The following is a 13,193-nucleotide window of genomic DNA, read 5'->3' on the forward strand; positions in this document are numbered from 1 at the left end:
TTTAAAATCTAAGACAGCAATGATAACAAAATGAAGACATTTAGTATTGTGGTAATTAAATGAGAAAAGACATTCCATATGACAGGGTTCTGAATCCTACGAACTTTGTTCTCCTTCTGATTTTATGTAACGCGCTACCTGCTTCTCCCTGTAGATATCTGAGCTTATTACCCTTTCCTAAAGACCTTGCAATGGGCACCTGGGTGTCTCAGTCGTTAAGCATCCGCCTCTGGCTCAGGTCATAATCTCAGGGCCTGAGATGGATCCCCACATTGGGCTCCCTGCTCGATGGGGAGCCGCCTTCTCCCTCTCCTACTCCCCCTGCTTGTGTTCCCTCTCTCACTGTATCTCTCTCTCTCCCTCTGTCAAATAAATAAATAAAATCTTTTTTTTTTTTTTACAGTAATTGGGTACCAAATTACTTTATTTGAAGGAATGGTACAAATGAAAGAAGTTAAGTAGATGTTTTGGTACAACTTATAGAAAAGGTAAGGTAACCCCAACATGCATGCATGGCCTCAGGGACCAGGTGGCTCGGGAGACAGCCTAAGGCTTAGCTCTCACTATCACTGTTTCCCAAGGTGTGCTTGTCAAAGAGATACTCTGCCATGCCTGATTCGGGGGCCCCCATCTTGCGCAGGTTGGTTATGTGGTCACCCAATTCTTTGATGGATTTTACCTGCTCATTCAAGTAATGAGTCTCAATGAAGTCACACAAATGGGGGTCATTTTTATCAGTGGCCAGTTTGTGCAGTTCCAGTAGTGACTGATTCACACTCTTTTCCAAGTGTAATGCACACTCTATTGCATTCAGCCCATTCTCCCAATCATCACGGTCTGGTTTCTTGATATCCTGAAGGAAGATTCGGCCACCTCGTTGGTTCTGCAGCTTCACCAATTTCTCAGCATGTTCCCTCTCCTCATGAGATTGGTGGAGAAAATATTTGGCGAAGTTCTTCAAAGCCACATCATCACGGTCAAAGTAGTAAGACATGGATAGATAGACGTAAGAGGCGTAGAGCTCCAGGTTGATCTGGCGGTTGATGGCGGCCTCCGGGTCCTGGTGGTAGTTCTGGCGCACCTGCGAAGGGGACGCGGTCGTCATGGCGCGGCTGAGGAGAGGCGGCGGCGGGCAGCGGCTGCACCGCGCTGGAGCGGCGACGGGGGGCCTTGGAGCGGTCCGAGGACGCTGTGAGGAGATGGCGAAGGGCTGGCTCTGAGCAGCCGGCCCGGGGCGAGGGGACGAGCGCTGGGTTCCGTCCAAGCACTGTTGAAGCAGGAACCCGCGGCGACTCTCGGCGGAGATGTGAAATAAATAAATAAAATCTTAAAAAACAAACAAACAAACAAAAAACGATAAAAGACCTTGCAGGAAAGACCTGGAGAGGAGCTGCTAAACTGTAAGTTCCTGAGCATCCTCCATGTAGCACATCCTTCAGTCAATGGTTCTCCACCTCAGGTGGAGGTTAAAATCACTTGTCAAAACTCTTTGGGGGAGCTTTCAGAATCCCAGGACACAGGCCACATTCCAAACCAATTAAATCAATGTCTAAGGGCAGGGCCCAGACATCAGGATTTCTGAAACATTCTCAAGAGAGGATGAAAGTATAACTAAGATTAAAAACAACTGAGGGGCACCTGGGTGGCTCAGTCGGTTAAGCCTCTGCCTTCGGCTCATGATCTCAGGTTCCTAGGATGGAGTCCTGTGTCCAGCTCTCTGCTCAGTGGGGAGCCTGCTTGCCCCATTCTCTCTTTGCCTGCCTCTCTGTCTACTTCTGATCTCTCTCTCTCTGTCAAATAAATAAATGAAATCTTAAAAAACAAACCAGTAACAACTGAGACTCAAGAAAAGCCAAAGGATGTGAAGGCCAAGCATTGGGATTAGGCATTTAAATTCACGGCAGCTGAGCACGAACTACCAGATAGCACCCTTAGAAACTCCTCATTACAAGGCTTCCTGGGTATCTAGGTAGAATTATGGGGTAATTAAGGCATTTTTCTGATTTCCTCTGCTGTTAACACTTAATAGTTTAGAATGGGAACAAAGCTGAAAGGAAAGGAATGGGCACACTTAAACTTTACTTGAAGCTGAACTCCTGACGTAGACACAGCTGGACGTTTAGGGTTAATAACTCCCATCTTGCTAAAATCTACAGTACAGTATTAATAGCCGACAGACTAATCTTCCAAATAACAAAAGAACTTGTAATTTTGTTCTCAACAATTAAAAAAAACTAATAAAATAGTCTTTACATTTTTCTTTTTTAGTGTTTTATTTAGTTTCAGTTCTAGGTTCTCTGCTCAAACTCTGTGTCGGTATTAGTTGTGTAGAAGTCTTATATTGTTGGTTATTTATGTTACTAAGTTTCCTATGGTAAGTAGCTAGGCATGGTATTCTTTGGCAAAATACCCTTAGATCTGAAAATGAATTTGAGTTTCCAAATGGAAACTATCTTCAGAAATCATGTTTGTCCCATAATTTGTATGTGGAGTATCTTCCTAGGAACTTGGCTTTCTGTTTACTGGCTCTAAAGTCTGTTTCACTAGAACAATTCCAAACCTACCTGTGGCATAATCTAAATTTCTGGTGCTAAAATTGGAATTAGTAATTTTCCATTACAATTATTAGGATGATTAAAGACTAATTCAAACACACACATATACATACACACTCAACAGCCAGCGAAAGGAAAACCCAAACGAACTTTGATCTTGTCTCTACCAATTCAATCCAACTCAAAGCTGCAGAGTTTAAAGAGAACTAGCCCAGGAACCAACCAATAAAAAAGCCATTTGATTCTCTACATTCAAGTTCCTGTGACAGATCCAAGCCATTAATAGCGAATTAGTAGAATTTGCTACTTCCAAACACAAAAGACTCTTTGCTTATGTCCACACGTCTTATGTGGGAAGTCAACAGATTAGTCCTTATTAGGAAGGAAAACTAACTAGAACCTTCCCACTGGATTTTTCTTTTCCCTTCCCTTCACTGACTACTTCTGGGTATGCAAATATATACATGCATATGAGAGAACATAAATTTGACTAACAGTTTGACACCACTGTTTTATTAACAAATGTAACTCAAAGCAAAATTATTAAATAAGGATATATAGTAAAATAAACATTCCAGTGGCCTTTTAGACTGAAAAGTTCTGCTTTACAAATAAAGGGGAGAACAATACAATTACACGATAGTGCTTGTACAGACTTGCTGAATATGCGATGAAGCCCAGCCCAGCCAGCCAGTTGTCTCATCTCTTCTATTCCAGAAAAGGGTGAAAAGAACAGGACAGCTGTAGTGTCCTGACTTTGAGACTTACTGGTGAATGGAATGACAGATGTAGAGCCAGTGCCCCAAAGTGGGCAGGCCCTCATCTCTGACAAACAAAAGAGGATGACAGTCTTCGAGCCCCATTTACTTCAATAAAATTTTCTTTTTAAGCCAGCTGTCTTTTTTTTTTTTTTTTTTTTTAATCTAAGATACTGAGTGGTACAAGGCAGTATTTACTGACGAGGTCTCCGAACACCATTTTACCTGATAATCCAAGCAAAACACCAACAATTAGTTCTCCCTATTTATGACCTTTTAATTGTATCTATATTTTACTATATATAAATATATTATATGCTACTGATACATCTATAGTTTTATGGTATGTGTCAAATAAAAAGGGCTGTTCCAGCTTTGTCTCACATTTACCCATGAAAAATCTGAAAAGTAAAAATTTTTATCTTCAAAATGTTCCACATCTGTTAGATGTATCTCCTTATAATCCACTGAAGAACCGTAGTTTCGTCCTCTTGCAACTCCCTATTGACCCAAAGTAGTGATTTGTACAACTCATTAGGCACATATTCAATTCTCTACCATATGTTGTGTTGGTAACTTCCTGTACTTTTGCTATCCTACTCAGAGACTGTAAATATCTTGAAATTAGGCATCTATTGCTTATGTTTGTCTAGAGTAGGTGCTCGATAAACAGGACAATTCACATACCTTATCTCATTGGATCCTCAGAACCATCTTGGGGAGTCGGTAGGGCAAATAATATTCAACTGAGACACCAGTAGTTTAAGAAAGGCGTCATCTAATCTAATATAGAGAATCAGTGAAATTGGAAATTGAAATCATTTTTTTCCATGTATAATTAAATATTTGTTATACTTATAGCCTCTCCAAATGTATGGAAATGTCTATCAATTGTAGAAGTATTTTTGTTTTTATTCTCAATTTCTTTCAGCTGTTCAATAAAAACAAATTCACCAGGGACCGAGCAGATAACCATTAGTAGTGGTCAAAAACATGTATTATAATTTCGGTCCTATGTATCTGAAGCTTAAGTTCTGAGGAAAACTACTCATACTGCAGTTCTTTGTTTAAAAGGATCAACACAAGCATCAGTACCTTTGCTTTGCCTTGACAAATAGCTTTAGAAGATGAAGACTTTATAGAATACAGTAGAAAGACAATTAAAAATGTGAACTCCATAAGAATAAAGGAAAACATTAAATTACATTTAAATAATCAAAGTAACAGTGATTCTGACCCAAGGAGGTAATTATATGTATAAAATTTAATGTTCCTGCTAATTTTTACATAAAGCCTTATGAATTTCACACCTAAAAACCTGCATAAATTCATCGACATTTATTTGTAAAATGACTTTGAGCTCCAGGAATTTCATGCAGTTTGAAGTTGACTTTGTATAGAAAAGAGAATAATGCTAATGAGTGAAAATTAAGTATAAGGCATAAATATGTAATTATATACATTTCTAAAAGTGGGATAAATCACACATTAAGTTATGTCATAATTCAAGGACTTGTAAGAGGCAAGAAGATATACTTGATAGTCTTTGGATAATTACTTTTAATTAATATGCCTATATTACAAAAATATGAGAATATTTTAAATTAGGGATGTAAAAATATTCAATACAAGAAAAATATGGATCTTTAAAGCTAGAGGAGGGCAACCACTGGAAAGAGGAGAGATTTTACTACTTCTGCCTACCCATAAAAGCTAAGTCTAGACATTCATAATTATACCAATTAATTGGCCATTTTGACTAAATTATGTAAATGGTCTATATACACTTCTCAAAGTACATAACTGCCAATGCTATTTTCACTTTGGTTAAGTCTACACTAGCTAGCAAAACAAAGTGGATAATTAAGACAATTATTCTGATAATTTAGATCAAACATTAATTAAGGTAAAAGCAGATTAATTTTTCTGGGGGGGAGGCTTGGATTAGAATATAAATGTTCCTTTTGTGTTCCATAAGCATGTCAAAAAGCTTTTCTGTTTTTTTTAATTGTTTTTGAAATCTGATTTCAAAACATTTAGTATATGTTGTTCCTACAGCAATTACTTAAGCAGAATCTCAGGTTCTTAAATTCCCAAGGTGCCTAGGTAATAGAATAGTATTTTAGAATTGTTTATACCAGAATTGGCTTAACTCTTATTTTCTAAGTTCATAGACTAGACTGACAAAATTTATTCCTCTCAATTCACAAATAAAGTCATTAGAATGTATTCTTTCTTTTAGATTTTTTAAGTAGAATGTATTCTTTATATTGGCATTACAGTTAGGTAAAATGCCCTTTTACCAGAAGTGTGCTGAAACATCTAGAAGTACAATGATGTTCATAATTTACTTTAAATGGAAAAAAAATTACTTTAAATGGGTGGGACAGAAAATATATGCAGGTGCATGAATAAACAAACAAGCAAACAATTAATTATGTATCCTATAGCTATAGCTACTTATCTGTTCAGAGGTAGTATATCAATATCTACCTACCTAAAGATACAGAGAGAGAGAGAACATTTAAGCAATTGTCACAGAATGCTAACAAAGTTAGTCTAAATGAAAGGAATATGGGTGTTCACTGAAATTAAATGTTTCATTTACTATTATTTCAACTTTTCTGTAGGTTTGAAATTTTTCAAAATAAAAAGTTGGGGGAAATATACATTTTAAGCTTCACATGAAATAACTAATAAATATTCAATACCCGTCAAACCCCCATGAATATGATACCCCTGAGATTGAAAATTCTACAGTACCTCATTTCTTCTTAAAACCATACTGTGAAATCTATACTAAAGATGCTTTCCAATAGGCCTTAAGTGAGCACTTTAAAATATTCCCAAGGTTTCCCATGCAGGGTATAGTTAAAGAGCATTCCACTTGAGATCCTTGCCTGAAAGGCCCTATAGAATTGCAAAGTATCATTATTAAGCAAATGTTCCTGGGCCCTTGGGTGGTTCACTTAAAACACATTTCACTGTATTGAATATTCAATGCCAAAAGCACACTGTTCAGTGTTAAGATTTGCAATTTAAACTCAGTTGGGAGAAGTAAAAGGTTCTTGTAATTTGCCTATACTGTATTGCATTGATGTAGTAGCTTTCATTGATAATTAAGTTCCAAAAATATGAGTTAGGTTGTGTGAACAATGGAGGAAAGCTAACCTTTCTATTATAGCCTCAGCTCTTGACTTCTTGTATTTAAGATTACAGATGCTCCATTAAATCGATTTTGTGTTTAATCTCCTCTTGAAAAACAGCGAATACAAGTCCCCAACTTTCTTCCCTTTGAGCAAACCCAAGTATTTGACAGTGAAAACTACAAGGCTCAAACCAGATGATTAACACCGCCCACTGAGGATAAGAAAACTTCAGCGTGCTTCTTTTGGGGTAGTTTTCCTCAACTAACTCTCACTGGTTCCGAATATCAAAATATATTTCACACTAGATTTTCAAATAATTTTTTGGAGAAATCAGATTTGAGATGGAAGGGTGTGCGTTTAAAGTGATCCTACCGATCATGTTCCCTTTAAATCCATAGATATGTTTTAAAACATCAGAGAATTTTTCAACTGTAATGTGGCTTTAAAAAAAGTTTCCATCAAGTCTCTGCTTGTCATCCAGTTCTTTTGCCTGTTTTTTTTTTTTTTTTTTTAAATCTGGGTCCTTTAGTAAAATATAGAACACTAAAAATATGCAGAACAAAGGACAGAACAAAAAAAATTAAAAACTAATAAAGAAGAAAAGGCAGGCGATTGTCATTACATCAGAAAATTACTTGATTCCCTTTTGAATATGTGCTGGAGCGTTGAGACCCATCTCCTTGGTCCCCGATCTGAATGAGGGGAAATGGTCAGCTGAGCTGTGACTTTCTCTGGTCCTCGTCTAAGCAGCGTCACTTTCTCAAGCGCCACTGGCACTGGGATTACACTCCAGCATTTAGAGCTTCAGCATTTAGAGCTTCAGGCAACAAAGTGTACTCCACTTTGTTGTATCGAGCTTACCTTTAAAAGGGGTGAAACTACCTTGGCAATGAGAGCCCGAGCAGTGTGTTTGGGATCTTTGTGGGAGATCTTCTCCCCACGTGTATAGAAAGGGAGTGGTGAGGCAGGAATTGTGTAGCAGTGATTCTCTACAGTGGTACCGGGATCAGCGGCTTCAGCATCACGTGGGAACTAGTTGGAAATGCAAATGATCAGTTCCTGCTCCCCGACTTCCTTAAGCACAAACTCTGGAGATGGGGCCCAACAGAGGGTTTTAACCAGCCCTTTGGGTGATTCTAATATGATTCTCTGACAGAAACAAGAATATAAATTTTTCAGAAGAGCTTTCAAGTCCAGTCCAGTCCCGTTAAGACCCGAAGGGGAAAACAGCAGAACAGGATATTCAACTATTACCCGGGTCGGGTGGGTCCCAGGCCGCCTGACCTGTCCGCGACCCCCTCCAGTACACACGTCCCCCGCGGCCGCAGCGGGGGGCCCCCCCACCCCGTGCCCGCCTCCCTCCGCCCCCCGGCTGCGCCGGCCGCCCAGCAAGAGTCAGGTCGGGGGCCGGGGGCGCGGCGGGCCCCTCCCGCAGCCGCGCGTGCCGGCCGCAGCCCCCTCCCGCCCGGACTGCCCCTTTGTCCGCCCCGAGGGCGGCACCTTCCCGCCCGCGGGGTGTGCGAACCCTCGGGGGGTGGGAGAGGAGGAGGGACAGGGGAGGGAAGGAGGAGGAGCGGGGCGGGCTGCTGAGTGCAGGGGTGGGGAGCCGCCGTCGCACACCCGACTACCGACCCGGCCAGCCTTCGGAAAGGGGCTTTTGTGGCCCGCCCGGGAGTCCGCGCGAAACAACCGCCCCGAGGCGGGGTGGCGCCTCCCCCTTGGCGGGAGCCGCCGCGGCCCTCCCGGCCTAAGAGCCGCGGCAGCCCGCGGCGCCCGGACCCGCGGAGAGCCGAGCCGGTGGCGGCGCTCGGCGGGAGAGCGCGGCTAAGCGGAGGGGAGGGCCGGAGGGTGGGGCGGGGCGGGGCTGGGCCGGGCCGCGCGGGAGCCGAGCGCCCGCGCCTCCGCCTCCCGCGCCCGCGCCCGCCGCAGACCGGGGCCGCGCCGAGAGGCGGGGACGCGTGTGCTCCCCCCGACCCCCTCCCGCGGGCCGCCTGCGCCGGGGCCCGGAAGGTGCGAGGCGGCGTGGGCCTGCGCGCTGGGCCGGCGGCGGAGGGCGAGCGGGCCCTGCGTCGCCCGACGGTCGCGGGTGGGGGCGAGGGGAGGACCGGAGGAAGGGGAGGGAGTGGCGAGCCGGCAAGAAGGGGGAGTGCAAATATTGTGACTGCTGCGTCCGGAAACTATCTGAGGAGCTGTCGGAGATCTCCACTCCGGGCTCCCGGAAGCCTGCGTGGAAGCTCGACGGCCCCCCGTTTGGAAGGACTGTCCGACTGCGGCACAAGACCACGGGCGCTCGTTTCTTCCCGATCCTGCGACGGGTGGGGAAAGTCCACGACTCACCTTTTATTCTAGTTTTCCCAAGGACAGGGTATTAATTAAACTGACTTTTGGGAAGCTGCGACTCCTGGGCGGTTGCCACCGTTGCAGGATGATGTGAGGCGGAAGCCTTTCTTCTCTGCCCCTACCCCACCCTGGGCTGTAGCCTCGAGTTTTTCGTTGCAAGTCTCCTTACCTGATCCCTTGGATAGCGGTAGCACAGAAAAGGGACACAATGTCAGTGGCAAACTTTACAGGGAAAAACACCCCGAATATGCGTGAAACCAAAAGCGGGAGAACCTCTCAAGTTGTCAGGACAATTAATCGCGGGAACGGACAGATCTTCGTGGCTTCTCGTGTCCACTGAGGTCTCAGCGAGCCAATCCCGTTTGGGACACTCGGTCTGCAAGGTTCTCCTTTCCAAATGAGTTATGGACTGGGACACACCAGGCCCTTTAATTTCCTCCCGCAGACTTGTAAACCTACAACTTTCCCACCTATTTCTAACCGTTTTGGAAATTCTGTTAAGTCTTAGGTAACTGAAGGAGAGGAAATTCGAATCACCCAAGCTTAAGTTAAGAAAAAAAGTAGACTTAGTTGGTAAATCAACAGTAAAATCACCTAATAAAACTGGTTGTGATACCTAAGGCTTGTTTTGAAATTTTAAATACCATATATTAATTGGCCAATTTTCAGTTAAATCTGCTAAGATCTATTAAAACACAGATTGAGCAAAACACTCTTTACTGCCCCAATACCAGTCAATCAATAAAATCAATAGTGCAGGTGTCTTTTAGCAACAACAAACAATACTTGTTTTGGTTTTACTTTGGCTCTTATTAGTTTGCTACACACCTCTTCTTAGAGTCCCATTTGGTAAGTATGCCAAAATTGCAGAAATCATTTTTTACGTACTTTTGCTCTCTAAACTTATAGAGCTTCTTGAACCAAAGCAGAAAAAGGTTGGAAGTGGGTTCATTAGTCCTTCTAAGAGTTTTATCCAGAAAGCTTCAAATAAACTGATCTTGGACAGTGCTAGTCAAATCATCAAGGTTTGCAACAACTTTTTTTTTCTTTCTTTTTTTTTTTTTTTTTTTTTAGCTTCAAGGGGTGTATGGGAAGTGGGGAGATTATGCCTAAATTAGAATAGGTGTAATCTAGCAAACTACTTGAAGCACCATCTACAGAAAAATGAGAACTTTCTGTTGTTAGTAGTTGCTTTTTGAAGGTAATGGGCATTTCACTTCAAGGCGGCAAATGCTGAGTGTAGATTCCAAAGTCTTGGGGTTTGGTTCTTCCAATGTTTGCTTTCTTCAATGTTGATTGAAGACCAATGTGTATGCCTTTATGAAACAGCACCAGAAAATGTTTTTATAACAATTACAGACATAACAATAATGAGTTCAGCTTATTTCTTTTATCTTAAGAAACGGTGCAAAAAATTAGGAAGAAATGCTGAAGTAAAGACAGAGGAGAGGGAAAGAAGGGACTATCTCTGGGGGCTAGTGCAGGTTCAGTGCAGACACTTCAAGGGGAAAGAGTTTGATCTCTTCTCACTCTTTCAGTCTTGCAGTCTTGGCCCTTGTTTTGAATTAAAATGTGACACCCTTCTTTGGTGGCCAGCAAGGTCCTTGTTATTTAAGATGGAGAATCATCAAGGCGAGGTGGGGAAGAGTGGTGCTATGTGTTCTGAAGAAATGGAACTTGCAAAAGCGTTCAGTAAGTTGGAATTTTCGGGTGAGAGGACTGAGGAAATGTGCATTCTCCTATCTGAGCAGCCTTTATTACTTTTCCAGAATCCATAAGCAAGAATAAAGAGTTTATTTCCTTTCAAAAATTAACCTCTGCTGAGTACCGGAGTCCATTCTTGTCAAGCCTTAAAAACGAGTTCCCTGTTTCATCGAGATGGGATTTTCTGTCAGGAACTGGGAATCTTCACGCTGGGTAAGGTAGATGTCCTTGAACCCAGTGATTAGCACATCATGTCATGAATTTCCTGGAGGTGATGTAGATATTTTATGTCTAACACACTCTGAAGTGGGGGCAGAATCTGGTAATGGGTCGCCCCTGTATGCATGTTTATTCCCTGTTCCCTAGCCAGGCCACCCTGAGCTGCGGTGGAAAGAGGCTAGCTGGCGCCCATTTAATAGGAGAGAAGGACTGCATAGACATGACACCACGAAGGGCACTAATCCAATCTGTAGCTTGGGTTGGTGAAATTAATCACTGCCGTTCCATCTAGAACTCTCCAGTCATCAGTAAAATCGTCTCTGTCTTCGCATATGGAGGAAACTGGGCGTGAACGGCGGGTCGGGCCAAGACCACTGCGAAGTCCTGCAAAACTCACTGAAATCAGGCGTGAAAGATGCTCAAAAATGACCTGACACAAAGATTTTGATGTGTAGGGATGAGCGGGTTGTGCGGATGTGAGGGGGCTAACCCTAATCTACTAGGGCTGCGGGGGCAGTATTCAACCTAGGGATTGTGCTGGACCAGGCAAATGCCGGATTCACACGACGCCCCTTTGCTGTAACCAATAGAGACGTCCAGTTCAATTACCACGGAAACTCTCCGGGCTAATTCAACTTGACCCAAAAGTGTGACCCATCTCGTTTACTACGGTAAAGGCGGGGGTGGGGGGGCACGTGACTCCTTTCACTTTGGCGGCACCTGAGAACGTGGAGCTGTGAGCAAGAGTGTGGGTGGGTGGGTGGATGGGTGTCGGAGCACATATTCGATTTCCAAACATCTTTTGAAACTGTCTTCTCATTTGTAATTTACAAACCCAGTAAATTTCGAAGAGCCTGATAGTGTTATCAGACCTAAATGCACTCACTGTCAGCTTTCCTCCAGAATTAGGTTTTCACTTTATTCTTAAAATCCTTTGCTAAGAAATGTGTGGACTCACTATCTGAATCCTCCTATAAGAAAGACTCATGAAGAGAAATGAGTTAAATATAATACATATATACATAAATATAATTGAGGTAGATTTGTTAATAAAGTTGAAGCACACAAAAATACCCCAATATATCGTGCAGCCTCATTCAGGAAAACATATCGTTCATAACCCCACAAGAATTCTTTACCCTAGTGTCCTCAAAGAGGCTTCAGATATCGTCACTTCTTAAGAAAAAAAAAAAAAAAGTTAGCAAAAGCCTGCACCCAAGTTTTGGGTGGGATTCAATATTCTAAGCAAAATATGCTCAACAGATGATAGTAGAGATGAAGCCAGAAAACAACTCCAGCTATTTAAACTGCCAAATGAGACATAAAGCTGCATTGTAAAAATCATCTGGAAAACAGGTTTTCCCATTGAAGTCGCTATGTGTTAATTACTGTGAGCTGGAAGGCTGGAGATCGAATGCCTGGAAGCCGACTTTCACCCCGCATACGTAAACGGAAAAAGTGCTGAACCGCAGCCAGAGGGCTCCTGCTCGGACTCATTGCCATGCATGCCTAGACATTAATATGTGTTCATGGAGGGCTCGTACAGTACGAGGTGTTATTTCCTTATAAAGAAACACCAGGTCTCGCTTTCCATTCTTCTTACAAAATTATTCGCATTATTTATGCTACATTGAGCGATCTAATTTCTTCGTGATAGTCAGCTAATTGCTCTGGCAGGTAATTAGAAGCGGTTTACAACGCAAAGGGCTTTTGCATTGCCCCTTGGATTATTAAGTTGCGCTGTAAATTATACCATATTTGCTAGGGAAAAATTCTTTTGAGCAAGTTCTCTTCCTGCGATCCGAGATGAAATCGCCCCCCCCCATACACACCCCCTCCCTAGCCACCCCCACTGCCACCACACCCCCTGCTTTTCCTGGACTCAGAGTCGAATGATTCTAAAGCACGCGATTTTGTTCGTGTTCACTGGGCCGAAATAACGTGGCCATTATGGCCTGAAATGGGCCAGGTTTGAAGCGAGCTTCCTCCGCGCCTGCAATATCCAGCAGGCATGTGGGAAAAGAACGGCTTAAATGGGGACATCTGTTCAGTGCTGCTCATCTTACTCTTACAGCCAGGTCAGGTTAAGAGAATAACCTGTTCGCCACCTTTTTTCTTGTTAATAAGACTATTAGAAAAAAAGCGAGCACACACACACAAACAACACTAATTGAGCTGCCATATAAGCAAAGAATCAGACACACAAAGGTAGCAGCGGAGTTACAAGAGGAACTGTAAAAAATAACCATTGGGCTATTTCAGGGGAAATCTACAAGACTTCTGTCAGAAAAAGAAAAGAGAAGAAAATCAGAATGTGTGAGTTCAGAAATGCTCTCTACAGAAAAATGGGTTTACTTAAGAGATTTTAAGAATTCAACAAAGAATAGCTTGTTTTCATGTTTTGATTTTAATAAAATTGACCTGAAGGTAAACCCTAGAGGATTCCCCCCCCCCCTTTTCCCCCCCTT

The 13,193-nt window shown here is 42.7% G+C and overlaps 1 protein-coding gene across 1 annotated transcript; it reads right to left on the reverse strand.

The window, feature by feature from the left end:
- Positions 1-406: 406 nt before the first annotated feature.
- LOC132016299 (ferritin heavy chain-like) lies at positions 407-6,841 on the reverse strand. The gene is made up of 2 exons (XM_059397526.1): positions 6,835-6,841; positions 407-1,326 (listed from the first exon to the last, which is right to left on the reverse strand). Exons 1-2 carry the CDS (start codon positions 6,839-6,841, stop codon positions 554-556), a joined length of 780 nt encoding a protein of 259 aa, XP_059253509.1. The 3' UTR covers positions 407-553.
- Between the last annotated feature and the right edge of the window lie 6,352 nt (positions 6,842-13,193).

This window comes from Mustela nigripes, chromosome 4, assembly GCF_022355385.1.
Source record: "Mustela nigripes isolate SB6536 chromosome 4, MUSNIG.SB6536, whole genome shotgun sequence".
NCBI lineage: Eukaryota > Metazoa > Chordata > Mammalia > Carnivora > Mustelidae > Mustela > Mustela nigripes.